Source organism: Chamaea fasciata, unplaced genomic scaffold, assembly GCF_029207755.1.
Source record: "Chamaea fasciata isolate MVZ Bird 193981 ecotype frontalis unplaced genomic scaffold, bChaFas1.0.hap1 SCAF_5, whole genome shotgun sequence".
Classification (NCBI taxonomy): domain Eukaryota; kingdom Metazoa; phylum Chordata; class Aves; order Passeriformes; family Sylviidae; genus Chamaea; species Chamaea fasciata.
The window spans coordinates 39,199,548-39,218,149 of NW_027094090.1; the positions used below are offsets into that span (position 1 = coordinate 39,199,548).

The 18,602-nt window shown below is 38.4% G+C and overlaps 1 protein-coding gene across 6 annotated transcripts in view; it reads right to left on the bottom strand.

Moving 5' to 3' along the window:
* PPP1R12A (protein phosphatase 1 regulatory subunit 12A) overlaps positions 1-18,602 on the bottom strand; it is a 113,362-nt gene that overhangs the window by 63,721 nt on the left and 31,039 nt on the right. For all 6 annotated transcript variants that reach the window (XM_066183303.1, XM_066183304.1, XM_066183300.1 and 3 more), the window contains exon 2: positions 5,206-5,336. In XM_066183303.1, coding sequence (XP_066039400.1) covers positions 5,206-5,336 — 131 coding nt within the window. The remainder of the gene's footprint in view (positions 1-5,205; positions 5,337-18,602) is intronic.

Below are 18,602 nucleotides of genomic sequence, written 5' to 3' on the forward strand. Positions count from 1 at the left end.
CTCACAATTAGGCCTTGTGGCCTACAAAGCCCACAAGAAAATAACTTTTAACACAAACTTTAATTATTGAACAAAAGAGCAATTTCTACTACTTCAGATTTGTTTTAATCTCGTGGAATACACAGCAGAGGGAAGTAAAAAAGTAAGCATTTTAAAATTATTCCTTAAATGCAACTTTGCACTCTTTCCCCCTCCCCCATTACTTTTTTTTGCGTTCAAAGAAAGTAATTTGCTTATTCCCTGATACTGAAAAAATATACAAACTTTTCAACCACAGAAGAGATCTATCAGATAAAATAATTCATTATACACAAGAAAACGGCTGTACAAGGTAAATTTAAGGGTCCCACCCATTAAATGTCATCCTAAAGAAAGCACACAAAATTTCTGTTCAAGTCCTCCTGCATTCAAGTTTCTTTTCACATAATTATAATTTTACAAAGCATTTCATGTTGACTACTTAATTCATACTAACACATTAGTGGGAAAACAGCTCATTTGGGTAAAGCTTTCTATGTATGAAAAAAAAATAGAGAACAGAAAAGAGAACATACTATACAAAATCCACCTGCTATGGCAATGTTGAAGAATTTTAACATACATTCAAATCCGAATTAAATGTAAGGTGATTTACATAATCATAAGCTAGATGAACAGCAATCTAAATAAACAATTCTAAAATTAAAGTATTCAAAGGATTTCCAGTAAGTTGAAACACTCCCAGCATTTACAGACGTTAGAAACAACAGGAGCAGTTGCCTTCCATGCCAGAAATTTTACTTTTAAAACACAACTCGCCCTTTGCAAGAAGCTGACACCTTATTACACACTAAACTATGTTCCTTGCTGTATTTCACTTGAAGTGGCCTCCTAGAACACAAACATTTCTTAAAGTTGAAGATGCATTTTTTTAGAAGTGATGGGAAGCACACCCAAGAGAAGATGGCTATTCTGTAGGAGCAGAAAATTGAAATGGCACAGGAGATACTGCTGGGAGAAGCTGTCACAGGAATGGTGAACACAGTGGAAGATAACAGGGCCAGGGAATACACCTGCAATGACAAACCCACTGAACAGACAGTACAGCGCAAAATAAAATCCCAACAAGTGGAAGCCATGCCACAAATTCACTCAGTCCACCAGCAATTAGCAGGGGACCAAGGCAAAAAACACTGCTGAAGTGGTGGCTTCATCCAGAGTTTTTTTTCAGTACTCTGTACTTCTCAATGATCTCCAGCACACAGATGCGCTCACTCAGGAACATCTGAGTAGCAGCAGAGACTACTTAACAGTAAAGTGTACATTACAGCACACATATACACCTTATAGCAGCCTGCTTGTACCTAAAGGGGCCTACAGGAGACCTGGACAGGAACTTTTAACAAGGGCACCTAGCCACAGGAAAAGGGGGAATGGCTTCTAACTGAAAGAGTAATGTTTTGATTAGATATTAAGAAGAAATTCTTCACTGTGAGTGTCATCTACTGATCTACAGATCAGCCCTCTCAGCATGACTTTAGGAAAGGCAGGTCCTGCTTGACCAACCTGATCTCCCTTCTATGACCAGATGACCCATCAACTGGATGAGAAAGGCTGTAAATGTTGTCTACCAGGACTACAGAAAAGCTTTTGACACTCTCTGTTTCAGCATTCACCTGGAAAGCTGGCTCCTCAAGGCCTGGTCAGGTGCATTCTTCACTGGATAAAAAACTGCCTGGATAGACGCACCCAGAGAGTGGTCATGAACAGAGTTACATCCAGCTGGTGGTTGGTGTTCCCCAGGCCTCTGTATTGGGGCCAGTCCTGTTTATTATCTTTATGGATGATCTGGACAAGGGGACCTAGGCAACCCTCAGTCAGTTTGCAGGTAACACCAAGTTTGGCAGGAGTGTTGATCTGCTGGAGGGCAGGAAGGCTCTGCAGAGGGATCTGCACAGCCTGGATCGATGGGCCAAGGCCAGCTGGATGAGGGTCAGTAAGGCCAAGTGCCGGGTCCTACACTTGGGTCACAACAACCCCATGCGGTGCCACAGGCTGGGGACAGAGTGGCTGGAAAATGCCCAAGGGAGGAAATAGCTGGAGATGCTGGTGACAGTGGCTAAACATGAGCCAGCTGTGCCCAGGTGGCCAAGAAGGCCAATGGCATCCTGGCCTGGATCAGCAATAGTGTGGCCAGCAGGAGCAGGGCAGGGACTGTCCCCTAGTACTTGGCACTGGTGAGGTCACACCTTGAGTCCTTTGTCAGGTTCTGGGCCCATGACTACAGGAAAGACACGGAGGTGCTGGAAAATGCCCAGAGAAGGGCAGCAAGGCTGGGGAAGGGTCCGGAGCACAAGTCCTATGAGGAGTGTCTGAGGGAGCTGGGGTTGTTTAGCCTGGAGAAAAGGAGGCTCAAGAGAGACCTCTCCCCAACTCCCTGGAAGGAGGCTTTAGCCAGGTGGGGACTGGTCTCTTCTCCCAGGCAATCAGTGACAGGACAAAAGGAAATGGCCTCAAGCTGAGCCAGGGAGGCTCAGGCTGGACATGAGGAAGAATTTTCTCACTGAAAAGGGTAGTGAAGCATTGGAACAGGCTGGCCTGTGAGAGGCTGTGGAGTCACTGTCACCGGAAGCATTCACGAAACAAGTGGACGTGACAGCGCCATGGTTTAGTTGCCATGGTGGTGTTCAGTCAAGGGTTGGACTCAGTGATCTTGGAAGTGTTTTCCAACACAAATGATTTTATGGTGAAACACCAGAACAGGTTGCCCAGAGAAGTCGTAGATGCTCCATTCCTGGAATTGTTCAAGGCCAAGTTGAACACAGCTCTGAATAACCTGATCTAGTTGTAGGTGTCCCTGCTCATTGCAGAGGGGCTGGACTAGATGACTTATGAAAGGTCCTTGCCAACTCAAATACTCTGTAAGTCTAAGATTAGAATTAGAATCTACTAGTCCAGTTGCTTTCTTAAATACAATTTTAGATTTTGAGACATGCAAGCCTGAAATAACTGAAGCATGCTATCGTGTAATACTTTTCTTACTGATTTAAAAATACAAATTATCAAATTACAAACAGTAAACGAATTCCATATATTAACTAATTTTGCGTATTTGGACAATTTAAAAGAGTTGTGCTATTTCAATAAGTAAATTCCAACTAAATATTTGGAAGGAAGGAAGAAAGCCCTAAGAAAACTTAAGATGGCAGCAGAAGCAGAAACAAGATTGCCAAGCCCCCAATTTGAGAAGCATTACAAAGTTGTCCAACAGGCAGTTCCACAGGAGGATGACAAAGGGAAGCGCAAGTCAGACTCTTCCCAAACCTTCATCAACAAACTTAGGAACTACCAGAACTCATTCCCTGACTGTCTTCTCTCTTGCACAGAAATAGGTGCTAAAAGTAAAATAAATCAGATTCAGTCACAGGCATACACAAAACACACATTCTCATGCTTCCCAGGAATACATCCTCACTAAAGCAGATGCAGGAAGCAGTACATACTATGACTACACTAAAAAGAAATTTCTAATCTCTGGCAGTTTATTGTACCATCCTTTCACCTTCCCCCAGTTTTGCTTCAGCTGCAAACTCTGGTTAGTAGAATTCATTTTGCAAATTACTTGAAGCTGAAATCCTGGAGAAGCAGTCTGAAGAAAATCTAAACTGTATGGGCCTCATCAGCTACAACCAATGCTCCGCTCATATCAGGTTACCTTTCTCAGCTGTATTTGGAAATTTGTTTCAACAGCTTATCTTCAAAAATCCATGCACCTTAGAAACACTGCTCTTCCAACTACTCAGATGTCTCACATCCCAAAGGCCTATAGCTGAATAAACCCATTTCTCTAAAGGCTATCTATAGAAAATATGCAGAGTGGTTCAGCTCCAATCTGAGAGAATAAGAACCAGATAGATCGCAGATATCCACGTCAATAGTGAAAAACTGTGCAGTGGACAAGGGACATTGCTCTTTCTTCCCTGAGCAAGTGCCTATGTTTGGCTGCAATGCCAAATCAAGATCACTGAACTAAACTTTTTCCTATTGTGAAATAAAGACAGGTGTTTTACTTCCACTAAAGTGAATAAAGGCTTATATTATTTCATTTTGCAGGGAAATTTTTGTCATAGTATAGCCAAGAAGTAAACAGTACTCATGCAAGGAGGATTAAAGCATCAAGTATCTGCATGATAATGCAAATTACAAAGTTAGTGGTCACACAGTGCCCCAGGTATACCAAGGATATACAAAATACATCACTCTGTGAACACCTCAAAAAAAATCCAGGGGAAATTATATACTAGAGTCTCCAGGATTTTTCACTTTCCTTTAGACTGCGGCAAATAAAACTCTCAAACTTGCAGAACAAACTCACAATTTTCATTCTTCACCGCTGCAATTAGTACATAATTACATGATAAAAATACTACTTTCTATTTTATCCAAATCTTACACTGGAACAGATGTCACACTGAGTTTGGTAAAATTAATGAATTCTGTGTTTACCCAAAGGGTTTTTTAAAAAACTTTATTACCTGATTAACTGCAACAACCGTGTGCTGAACAGCATATGCCACACATTTTCTCAAAAGAATCATTTCAGCCTCAAACAGACAACCTCTCAAAAAATTTGATTTTAGCACACCTTCAGTGGCCCTCAACAGACCTCAAAAATAACAAAACCACTCCTGGAACTCAGTGAGTAAGCTTTAACTAATACTGAAACAGGCATCTAGCTTCTACTGTAGGCTTTTGCCCCACAGCCAAAAGAACTGGTCAACTTTTCTATACCATAAGTGAAAAACAAACTTTTCAAGACTGCAAATACAACTGTAAAACTTATCTCCTACACACAGACTTATCCCAGGACAATGTTTCAACTACTAAAGGTAATTTGGAACATTGTCCCTGTGCCTTCCCCCATAAAAACCTTTCTACAGAAAAAAAATAATATAAAGAAATAATCTGACAGTCATAGGCAGTCTCATGTTTATGTTTGTATCTACCTAATATGCACTTAAAAAAGCTAGAAAGAGAAAATGCAACACACGAAGTTATAGATGCAGCACACTTTACAATCAACACACAATATAAAAGCATTCTTCCCCACTACACACCCCAGAGGCAACTAAAAACACAGTTTATTAACACCATCTGTTTCTATTGTCTCTCTAGTGATGTATTAGCAAAATACATAGATTTTAAAAATAGAGGAAAAAGTCTTACTCTGCTATATCAAGATATCCACAGGAAGCAGCTGCATGTAGAGGTATCCAGCCTTCATTATCTGGTTGATTAATATTTGCTCCATTTTCCACCAGAAATTTCACCATATCTACGTTATCATCTATACAAGCCTACAAAGAAAGAAAGAGTTAAGAAGTAAGTTCATATCAAAGCTGTTCTATAATTCTGTGCACCTTTAAGCAAAGTCTTCAGGAGAAATGGTAAGTATTTTCAGTTCTGATGAGGAAGTAGGGTTTCTTTGTTGGGGTTTGACAGCAAGACAGGAAGAATTTGAGAGATAAACAGCAGGACGTCCAGATTATAAAACTTTTAAAATAAATGAGTTTAAACAGTTTTTAAAAGCCAAAAAATACTATTTTCTCAGGTAAATGCATTCTGAGACGCCCTTTACAATCCTCACTGAAATCTTGTTCTCCAATACAAAGCGGTTCCCCGGGTCCTCACTTCCTCACCACCCCAGCTCAGCCACTTGAGTGGATATTAAAATTGAATAAACAGCTATACCATGAAGCAAAGTTATGACCAACAGCTAAGGAAGCACTTTGAAAAGAGTACCATAATGTGATTTTACCTGTAATGTAGATGAGATTACAGAGTATAAAGGGGGCACTACAAAGTGTTTCAACATCCCTCTACTGTTTTCTACTGCAGTATATTCTACACCACCATAAATCTCTTAACAGTCCATTCATCACTCCTGTTTATAAACTTATTTGAGTATCATTTTGGCAATTGCAAAAATATTATCATCAGCCCACATCTCTTAAACAGCATTGCTCAGATGCAGAACTACTGCCATTCTCCAGCCCTCCATCTTGACTGACTCCTATTTTGCCTTTCTTCTCTCTGTTCGAGTATTTTTCTCACAGGGTGCTCGCTAAGTTTTCTTGCCAACTTCTATCCTGCTGTCCTTAAAAGGACAGAGCATCTGAGAGAAAAGTCCCTCTGCATTTCAGAGCAGCAAGAACTCCAGGCAGCTAGACCCCACAAGACTGGTATTAATTTTTTAGCTTAATAAATCAACAGTACTACATAGCCACAGGGCTGAAATGAGAACCTCTACTCTTGGGCTCCTAAATCCTACTAGGGAATTATGCCTCTAATGAAAATGCAATTAAGGTAGAAATTTTACTTTTCAGAATACTTCTAAAAAAAAACCCAAATTACATAATGTTTTACTATGGAAAGAAAACAACTTGGATATCCCTATTTAAGCAATTGCACCTTCCAAGACGAATCCTGAAGCTTTCCTCCATTCTGCAGTGCTGAGGCAACAGCTGCACCATGAGGAGAATGTTGCTGCCCAGTGCAACCAGCCAAACAAAACCAGCCACAAATTACCCTTCTTTAACTCCATTTACTTTAGTTAGGTACAGCTAGACTGCAACTAGACTGCAATACACAGCTTGCATTATTTGTTTTTCAGTTAAAAAAAACCAACCCATTCTTGAATGAAATCCTCCCTACCTTTTCAGGTATTCTTGAAAACTGACTTGAAAACTTTTTAGTCATATCCATCCCTAAAATCAGCAGTTCTTTTAATAATACTCCAATAATACTCCAACAACAAAGACTACAAGTTTGTCAGGCATATTTGTCTTCAATTTCTCTCACTTATCAACAGTGTACAATGATTTTACATTTATAACAAGCACTGAAAGAAAAGCGAATCGCCTCTTTTTTTAAGACATTTTGTAGCTTAATGAAAACGAATGCAAGACATGATTAATCAGTTTAGGAGGAAAAGAAAATTCAAGAAACTCAGATGTTTACACTTAAAAAAACATCAACTACATAGAGCCATATATCCAGTGTTTCTCCGGATATTCAATTTGTCCAACCACTGACAGTCTACGTCTATAATAATATTTACCAGCTAACAGTAAGGAAAAATAAGTTTATATCAGAAATATTTTTCAAATATAAGTATTTTTTAATTTAATTTTAATATGCTGCATACTTGTTTGTCTTAAAATTCCCTAAAATTCATGATGTGTGGAAGGCTGTCTTAAAACTGATTAGCACTACTAAAAAAAAACAAAACAAAACAAAAAAACCCCACCAAACCAAAAAACAACAAGAAACACCAAACAAAAACCCCCACAACCCAACACAGGACAATCCTTGCCTATTTTTCAAGTACACATGAGAAAACCTGGCAAGACATACTCATAAAAATGCTGTTGCTAAGTGAATCAAAAGCTTACATATGCAGCACATTAAAAGACATATGACTAAGTGGCTAAAAATATTTGACCAAATTTGGGCAGTTTATTGTGCCATACATGGCAAGAATCAGGAGAGCTCAAATACACTTCTCAGGTATTATCAGAGATTGCACATTCATAAAAACCAAAAATATTTTATTAAAAACTCACTGTGGTCTCCAAAAAGGTAATACCTCTCTTAAGTCTAATAAAAAACAAATTGCAATTGATTCTATTGCTGAAAACCATGAATCTAATGCATCCTATGTCTCCATGTCTCCTTTTTCTTCTTAACAGAACTACAGGCAGATGTTGGATAGATCTATCACTCTCAGCACTTTCCATAGGAAAGGCACTTCTCACTATCAACAGGTACCTAAAGACAGAAAGCCAAGAAACAAATGTTATAAAAGAAATTTTATCTAAATGTTTTTCCCTTTCTACTACACTGGATGCAGCACATCCAGTATTTATCAAGTGTCAGAAGTGCCTCTGTTGTTAAAGACTGACATCTCAACCACAAAAGGAAAGCTTGTCGGAGAAGCTTGATAAACTTACACTGAACAGACTGCCCTTCTAGACCTCAGCATTATTACAAAGGAAAAAGCAATGTACATGCAAGATGTAAATAACCAGAGTTCCACTGATGCTGCAGTAACTCAGAAAGATAAATTCTCACAATTAATTCTGTCCCAGAATCTGAACAGAGGGCACAGACAGCTGCAGGTCTTCCTTTTCCACATCTCTTACAGCCCTTCCAAGATTCATCTCAGTTCTTTGCACTCATCTGCCCCTATCCCCAGTTCCTCCCTCATGGCTCACAGTTCCCACCTAGAGCATCAGTTACCACTTAGTGAAACCACAGGTCATCCTAAAGCACTTTCCAAGTGCTTGCAAAACACATCTGTAGGGCCCACACACCAGCCAGCTCCTGGGGCAAGCAGAATAAGGGAGCTCACACACAAGACACCCTTCATCCCATGAACTGGTTTCTCCCTCCCAACCCCAGCTTCATCAACTGGCAGAACGGCATTTCCAAATGAAGCACTCATCACCCTGCCAAATTTGACCTAAGTTAGCCAATGGGCCTCAAAAGTGCAATCAGATAAACCTTGTTTCCTTTGAGAACCAACTTAGAAACTAGGCTAATCAGTCATAAAGTCAAAGTAAAGTTGAGAATACAAAGTCTGGTCACCTTTTCTGATAAGAAAAAGGAAGTGCACTGAAGTCCAGAAAAGAGAACCACTTTCCATTTGTACAACAACCTGAAACTTGGACTGCAAAGACCAGCAAAGATCAACAGCACCCGGCTCCTACATAGACCAGTCCTAAGTAGGTCTAGCTTGTGCTGGAAACAACATTTTAACCTTTTCCCATAAATACTCAAAAGGAGATAAGCAGATACCTGCTAAACATGCTAGACTTTTAACTGCATTTGCCATGACTTTGTATTCCAATACAAGTGGCAGGTGATATAGCTGGCTCCTGATACTACCACATGTTAAGAAAATAGGTGATGGGCAACTATAACTTAGTCAGGAGCCTTAAAATGAGAGAGTTTTAACAGAAACATCAGAAGTGCTTGGTTCCTCAGTGAGTAACCACCCAAAGAATTCAGCAGACAGCACTCTTCCCCAAAAGACAGGAAAAACAAGCCTGTAATTATTTTGAAAAAGTCAGAAATCTTGTAGAGAAAGAAGCAATCAGTCTGTTAGACCACTGTACATGAAGCAGAGCCATACACCTTACATGAGGCTACAATTTTTACTGAGTTTTATTCACGTTAACATCTAATGAGGTAATGCCATCTAAGGTTTAGACATTACATTTCTTTTAAGAAGTTTTGGTAAAATTTATCTCCATTCTCCACAGAGAGATTAAAACCTACCCTTCTTACTGATTAGATTAGTATTCTGATCTATTCCATAAATTATTTTGCCTCTATTAGGAAAACAAACATTTATTTCACCTCTGACATCATATTTTATTTTTTCCTCATTTACTCTTGGTACAGAGAAGAGACAAAAACATGAACACAGAAGAACAAATTAAAGGGATAAAACAAGTCAAACAGCCATTCTGAATTGCCATGTGAATACCAGAAACAGGAAGAAGACCTCACAGAGTGGGTCTGGAGAATAGTTTACCCCTTCTTTCGATTTTTCAAGTGAAGTAATTTCAGTGGGTCCAAGAGGACTTAGCAGGACATGAACAGTTTTGCTAATGTACCTGAGAAGCAAATTAAAGCAGCAGAGCTGGTTAAAAGTGGTTCCCATTCTCTTGTCCTTGGGTTGCTTGTTTCCTCTGCCATCACATACACACACACCCTTACAGCTATGCTGACACATTGTGCTAAACTGAATCTAAACTGGAACAGAACGACAATTAGAATTTAAAATGAAATAAAATAAGAAAAAGAAAGAAAAAATACTGTTATCTTTTTCTGATTAATGCAGAATTATTTGCTTTGATTATATGAAAATGGATCTTGTATTCAGAGAAGCAGCACTGTTCTGAAATTCATTTTCATGTCCTAATTCCACTATCAGAGAACCAAAATTTAGTTTCACTCTGATTTTTCACCATTACAAAGCCAGCGTTAAAGCTTCCTCTTTCAAACTGACACTTTTTGAAAGACATATTTTTAAATTAGCAACCACTTCTACCACTCATATTTTTTAATTTACAACACATTTAAGCCTAGTTTCTTGTTTGTAAGTATTTCATAGAATCATAAAATATTTTGGGTTGGAAGGGACTCATCTAGTCCCAAATCTCTGTCAAGGGCAGGAACATCAGGTTGCTGAGAGCCCCATCCACCCTGGCCTTTTACAGCCTTCCTATAGAAATCCCATTACTTGCTCCACCTACCTCACTGTCCTCCCTCCCTCCTTTGCAGAGCAGTTTCAACTGAAACTGAGACAGGAACAGAGGCTAAAGAGAATTAAACTCCTCCATTGCCATGAAAAGGTGGTTAACCATGAGCCCTCTGAAATAATGGTGCCACAGAGCAGTACACAGTGTGAACTCAACAATTACTGTTCCTACCCAAGTCCTCACACTGACCTCCCAGTGAGCACAGCACCATGAGATAATCCCCACAGTTTGAATGCTGGTCTCACTCTGCAATGATTTTTGCTTTCATGAGGAAAGGTTTTCTTAGGAGAGAGGACATTAGAGTTCACTAATCACATCTTCTGTCCATCTTCACTGACACTGGGAAAAAAAGAGTAAGTTTACATATTGCAATTCTTAGGGGTTTCTCTTCTGTCAATAAACCACTAATTGAGAAGTTCTAAAACGAGATTTGGTCAAAAGCACCAAACTAAGTTTGAGCAACACTTTCCACTTTCAATAACTTACATATTTATGCTGCATATTAATTAACAATGAAACACCAACAAGTTTAGTGGCAGTAAGGTGCATGAAATTAAACATGAGCCTTATCTAACTTACAAGCTACAGAGTCAAAGTAATCTGGGAGTTACAGCCACTAGAACAAAGGCGGAATATTTTTTGCACCTGAATTTGTTACTCGGCCATCAACTCAATGTTTCCATACAAAGTATAACATCTTAAGGTTCTAATATTCCTAATGACTGTGTCCTAAGAATCACAGAATATTCTGGAACATTTTTAGTATGAAGAGTAATAAGAATGACCAACAAATGGGGTTATGAAATATTGGTGATTACTACACTTATTTACTATTCAAGCAATCACTACAAAAGCAGGTATTTTACATTTGCCAAGCACTCTGCTTAATACACTACAAATAGAGTGGAGAGACTGCTGTTGACGTTCATATTTACCTTAAGAAACAGAAGAGTTTTGGTGTTGTAACAGAACTTCAGGCATTAATCTAGTATTACAGATGACAATTGTTGCTCAATTATGAAATTAAGTGTTCATATAGCCAACCCACAAGTCATGGCTTCTACTTTTCACTGAGCTGGGGTAAATACTGGATACCTTGCCTACTGATAAAATTGAGTTTTAAGATTGAGTATTTTACTTTATTAAAGTATGCTTTCTCGTAAAAATGGTATGGTTTACAATGCAAATATCCATGCTAAACTAGTAATATTACCCTTTTGCTAGAGTAGTGTTATTTTGTTTAACCTGCCTGTAAATATTGTAAATACACTTGTGAGTTATTATTTGGTAAGAATGGACTGCTATTTAAAATCCTGAAGAACTGGCCCATAAAAAATAGTCAGAATTAGTATTACCATATCCAATAATTCAATCTACCAAAGCATTTCAAGAGTATTTCATGGCTTCTGCAAGTCACAGCAAACACTTCCCCAGAGAAACTTCTTGGAAACATTCCACTTTTAATCACAGAAAATGAGAATCATTTTAGACACCTGCAAAAGCAGGTGAGAAAGACATTTTCTCCTAAGAAAAAAAACACTACTTGAGGATGATGCAACATTTCATGTCCATTCAAGTCTCATGGGGAAGGCATGCAGAGGCTATTGAAACTGAGCACTCATTAACCATCGCTACTTCATTTAAATCTTGCAGAACTGTCAAACACTGACAAAAATAGACAAATCATTCCAGAACTCAAGCTTCTCTAGCTATTATTTCCACTTCATGTAAACAACTTGTCTAAGTTTTCTGAGATATACATGAGTATATCTCAACAAAAGTTCACTTCAGATTTTCTTTCAGCTCCAAGATAAAACCAGGAGCTACATGAAATCAGTAAATGTTTAGCTCAAATATGCAGTAAGAGCATAATGAAATTTCCATCCTACAGTTCTGTCTTGTTTTCTTTGCTACACAGAATGACTAAGTTAATTACATGCCCTTAAGCTTTGCTAGTTTGTTACTTACAGTTAAATCTGACAGTTTAATTACGGACACAATTCATGAAAAAATACTAAAATCTATCACTGTTGAGACTGATATAATCTAGATGTTATAAAATTGATCTCATAGGGATTTCACACTATTTAAATCCTAACGAATGCTTAATCATAGATCTTAATCAGGACTGCAATAGGATACATATATTTGAGTGGTTTCAGAGTGTTTCAAGTAGAGATAGAATTATTCTTGCCCTCTAACCTCCTGCCAAGATAAATAAGAAGAGGAGAGTTGGCTGCTTCAACATTATTTACTCTAACCAGAGATGTAAGCCTTAGTGTTACCAATCCCAGTAATGGATCAAGACCCATTCTGATGGACATTATATGGACAAAACACAGTCAAATATCTGCTTTCCTGTTCTTGCTGAAATAATCCCAGCTAATCCAGGTTACCTAGTATTACATGCAAATCTGCTTTCAATTAAATATTTGTTTTCACTTTTAGCTTTGTAAAAATATATTTTAAGGAACACTTGAAATTCCCACACCAGAAGTTATCTCTTAAGTAAAACCATAATACTAAATGTGTACTATTAAACTTTAATGGTATTCATCTACTGCAACTCAAAGAACAATCTCAAGATAACCTGCCAAAAACATCTGCCTAAACCCCTCAAATAATGCTTGGAAAATGAGACGTCATGGAAAAAAAAATTGTTTTGGAAGAAATCAAACCAAATAGAATTGAAAGACCAAGTTACTGATGCTGGTGCAGATCTATTTGCCTGAAGGACCTTTTTTCTCCTGGCTCAACATATTGACCAAGTTGGCGAAGAGACTAGACTCTACGAAACAATCTCTCTCTGAAGTTCACACAAATGAGGCTTTTTCTTCAACCTGTGGTATTAAGTGCCTGAGAAACAGCTCCTGCTTTTCCTTCTGATTTCTTTCAATTTAAAAAGAACACCAGTAATCTTTGTGGAACTTGCTTATAAATGTACTTTAAGGTTTCTTAGGCAGCTTTTTAACCACATGCCGAGAGAAAGAACATGAGTTTACCAGGCAAAATGGAGAAATGAAGATCTGACTGACACCATGGTATTATAGCTGGTATGGTGGGCAAATTCACAAGCTGTCTTGACCCCTGAAGGCTCAGGCAGGTAAGTCTGTATAAATTACAGATGACAGATTCTCATTTTAGCTACAGGTTGTTGAAACCTATCAAAACTCAGTGAATTTGGGAGTCGCATCCAGAACTGAATTTCAGGCTTTGTTTCACACATGGCTTTCTTTTTTCTGGCCTCTACCTTCACAACTTGCTTCCTGAGGCAATTTCAATAGATCAGAGAACCACAGAGTGGGTCAGATGGGAAGAGACCACAGTGGGTCATCCAGTCTAACCCTTCTGCTCAAGCACGGTCATCCTAAGAGCACATGGCACAGGATTGTGTCCAGACAGTTCTCCAGTGAGAGAGAGGCTGTCCAAACCTCTCTGGACAATCTGTTCCATGGCAGGTAAAGAAGTTCTTCCTCATACTTGGGTGGAACCTCCTGAGCATCAGTTTCTGCCCATTGCCTCTTGTCCTATTGCTGGGCAGCAATGAGAAGAGCCTGGGAACCTCCTCTGACACGCTCGCTTCAGACACTCATGGACACTGACGAGGTCTCCTCTCAGTCTTCCTTTTCTCAAGGCTGAACAGGCCCTGTGGCTGATGCACCATGCTCAGTGGGACAGAGACATACAACCCTCCACATCTACCCCCAGACAAGTATGGAAAAGAAAGAAGGTTGAGGAGTAAACAAAATTGGCATACTGTAAACATACAGTGCCATTATACAGTTATGCTTTCATTAAGCATTTATTGCTACAACTCTGGCAGACAGCAATTAGTTCTCATGATCACACAGTGTGTAGATAGTACATTTGAGAAGGAGAAAGTAATGTCATATAGGACATATATTTTTGTCCCAGTCAAATTAAACAGTAGCCCAATTGCATTTCAAATAGGGTTTTTTTGCCATGAGTAAACATAACCTGCTTTTAGGATATGGGTAACTAATCAAGTTTCGAGCCAAAGCAGCTTTTCAATTTAAAATACTTAACCTCCTGATATCCCCTAATGCACTCTCTTAACCAAAAAAAATCTAGCATAACAAAAAGGCATCACTAAAACTTCGTAGGGGAACCTGTTTACATAAACAAATAGGTTTATTGGTTTCTATGGTTTTCTTTTTGTCCTCTGTTTCTGACCATCACCTCTATACAGTTCTGAGCTCTTCAGAGTGGAAGACTGCAGTGCCTTGGAAGAAAGCAAACCTGACCAGATCTACCAGCCCTCCCCTGTGAACTCACAGGCTATGTTTGTATTCTAGTCATCAGCTGATGTTTAATCTTCTGCATTAGCAGGATCTAGGGGAAGTTTTCACTGCTCTCTAATTTTAGCTAAGTGAAGTGGCAAAACTGAGTAGAATAAAAGTAAGAACACTGAATTTATGAAAAGCAATGATAACCCCATCAAGGGGAAAAAATTTACATGCTGCTAGAGCATCCTAGAGTAATCAAGACAGACCTGTGTGCTCACTTTCCTACTACAAATTCCTGCTGACAATAAAAAGCACCTTTAACAGAAAAAAACAAGATTACAGGTACAAAAAGGCAGTAAGACACTCATTCAATTAGCACTTGCCACATGTGATTTTATCCACAGCATTATGCAGTATATTAGTAGTAAAAGCAGATATAGTAAGCTGATAAGGCAGGTATCAGTCAGGGCTCTTTTACTCCCTAAGCAGGGGAATCTCTGCAAATAAATGACTAATTTGTATAACTCAATTTAACATAGAATAAAAAATACACATGAAGTATGAATATTACATCAGTTAAATTTATATGCAGTTTACATGTAAAAAGTGAATATAATCAAATTGAATGAAAAACCTCATACATGGATGGAACCAAGAATAAAATGAGATGTAATACTGGCATTTCAAATTGCTTAAACATTAATCAGATAATCTTAAATATGATAAATATATATTTATCAAAAGTGCACTCTGTGCACAAAGCCACTTAAACAAAGGTAGGACTACATATAAACAAGGAAACGAATTGTTTCTCAATTTTCCATTTTAAGGAAAGAATATCTTGCCCCTGCTACTTTCTGCTCCTAGACTGGGAAAAGAAAAGCTATTCTTCTCAAATGTACATCCCAGAAAATTCTTCAATTTATGATCAAACTTATGATTCACTGAATTGACTAGATAAATTGGAAATAATCTTTACCTTTTCAAAAACACTTCTACAAAGCCCTGAAGCTGACTTAGGTTACAAATCAGCAGGTTCAGGATGAAAGTAAAATATTCTGACAGGCTTACTAAAATTCTAGCAGAAAATCAAGGTTTTTCTAAAAATCTCCAATTAAACGGAGTTCAAGTGAAATTATCCAAAAGCAGATCAGCCAAACTTGTTACAGTAAATATCAAACAGGCGCTTTCTCTCAAAGCTGCATTTTAATACAGATTTTGGCTATTCAGATGGCAGTAAGGTGAGAAACCTGCAGCTTCCAGTCCCTGCAGCCCTGCAGGTGTCAGACAGCACCTTTACCAGGTGTATCAGCAGTAACACCTCAATGCTCCTAAGGACAGGCCTTGCTCTGAGGCAGGGCAACACAGAAGTGTTGAGAAACCTCCAGAATAATTCTCACAACACAGTGTATTCACTGTGATAACAGTGATATCTATGCATTTTAACATAATTTTTCATCAAACCACACCACCCCCCAGGAAGCAGTTCTCCAATTTTCCCCAATGGCTGTGGAACACACATATATACATAACTTCATTTTACAATCACTCAATTAATTTCTGCTTTCAGAAATACATTCAGAACAAAACCAGAAGAAACTGGGACCTGGTTTGCTTTCTGTTCTGTTGGAAGTTTGAAGGAATTACTCAGGGGAGTGCATAAGATATAGACAATGCTAAAAAATTCCGTGTCAGGTAATTTCCATATACATTTTCATATTCCACATTGTAGGAACACACAGAGCATCATTTGGAACAACCTGTCCAAAGCCTTTTTTCACATGTAATCTGCACAAAAAAAGTACCTGTGGGCTCCAAAAGGTAAGGTACTTGCAACAGACAAAGGTCACCAAGACTCAAATTCTCTGCAAGTGTAAGATGACATCAGGATATAACTAAAGCCAAAATTCAAGTCAGCCAAGTCACTTAAAGAAACCTTTGGAAGTTAAAAAAAAAGGAGTGTATTCATGGTGTCCTTTTGCTAAACAATCTTCTAAAATAATTTACATGCATGCTTCAGAATAGTTAACAAAATTGTTTGTTCAAACAAATAAAGAGATAATAAACAATCAAACACACCACAAGCCTCTGTCAAGAATAAAGAATAAAAAGAAGTATTCAAGATCTCTCTCAAAGGCCAGCTATGCAGCTGTTCATCTGCACAGACATAGTTTGCAACTTCTAAAAAAGGCGGTTTTGCCACAGTGTAATTTAACACCCTCTTCAATAGGCTCCTACATAGTGAACTCGCTGAGCAAAGCCTCAGTGGTTGGAGGGAAGATGAAACCTGCGCTTCCATGTGGGGGCTTCCTCTGCCCCAGCAGCAACCCCGGTCCCACCTCCCACAACTTTTAAATTTAAACTTCTAAAAAATTCAAATTTTTCACTAGCACAAGAAAACAGCCGTGGGTACTTCCTAATAGGGACAGACATCTAGGATTTCTCTCAAGCCACAAAATTAACAACATCCACTTTAGAACCCTCTCTCTCCCAAAAGAGCACGACACAAGTACCAGCTTTGACATCGGATTCCCTCTGGTCTATATAAACAGGAAATTCTTTGGTACAGTTGTCCCATTAGAAACTCATTATGACAGATTAACAAAGAAACTGCAAGTAATCACAAGTTCCTAAGAAACCACTTACATCCCAATTACATTGAAAAATGGTCAGGAAGACAACAGCCAACAAGTAAAATAATTTAAGTTTATTTAGACCCATCCACAACTGCATGTATCACTACAGATACACAATGCATGGCATTTTAAAAGAGCCAATTTTCAAGTCTTTTTTTTAATCCTCTGAATGGGTATCATATGAACCAGAAGTCATTATTCTAAAAAGCAATTTTATTAAGAAGTTACAGTAGTAAAGAAATACAGCAAAAGTATGGCAGCAATTAAAAATTATTTTTTAACAAATAAAACAGAGACAAGACAAAATCTGAAGAAAAATGAGTATAAGTAGTATAAACTTAAAGTAACAGTAAAAATCTGGAAAGAAAAGTTACGAACATCAATGAAAAAACAGAGTGCTCAGGGGCAGGAATACTAAAGCATTCTTTAGATACATTAAGAACGGGGGAAAAAAACAGAAACAACATGTAGGTCATATAAAAATACATATATATATCTATATATATAATTGCTCAACAAATATTTCTATTTTGAGTTCTGAAAGAATCAGACACTAGTCTTGCATAATGAGGCTGATATACCTTCTAGTCTACTAGTAATAAGGAAGAATATTAAAAGCCCATGGATCACTATTTTAACTCAGTAGACCTTGGTAATACAAATCACAAGTGTGCTTGGGCAGCTCCCCAGCCACTAGTCAAGAACTAATGCAGCTTCAAGTTTGCCAATGTCTGTCTTCTAAACAGATTGTAAAATACCTAGAAAACAGCAAAGGACTGGTAACACTGTACCAGTGCTGCAAAGCAGCAACAGAAATGCCTGAAAGTGTTAGCTTGTCAGCCATACTGGCTAAAATAAATAAAAAATTAACAAACAGACAAAAAATAATCCATGTGAAAGATTCTAAGATAAATGAACTTCATTAGGCTTATCAGCAGGAAGGCAATACCATGTCAATACAGTTATACTGTCCCAAAAGCTTTACCAACAGCACCACTGCTTTTTTTGCACCACGGAGCCAGATCAGCAAGGAATGCAGCTGACACTCATTTATATGATCTGGGGCAGTAGCAAACAGTTTGGAAAGAACATGGGTCCAACGAGGCTTTTTAAGCATGCCGCCTTGCCAGATGAAAGCTTCCCCCACTCAGAACAACTGCTCACAGATGTTCACGAAAGCTTACTAGCAGACACTTTCAGTGCAAAACCTGAACAGGCTTCCTCAGGAGTAAACACCTTGAAGTGTGTCTCCCCAAACCTGAGCTAAAACAGATTTCTCTTTTTTTGGTCATAGGATACCCTCATCAAGTGTCAGACTAACTGCTGTTTTGGCACACAGTGCATGAAAACCCAGCAAAAAACTGAGTATTTTTGAGAAGCAGTTCTCTAGACTTGCATCTGGAACCAGT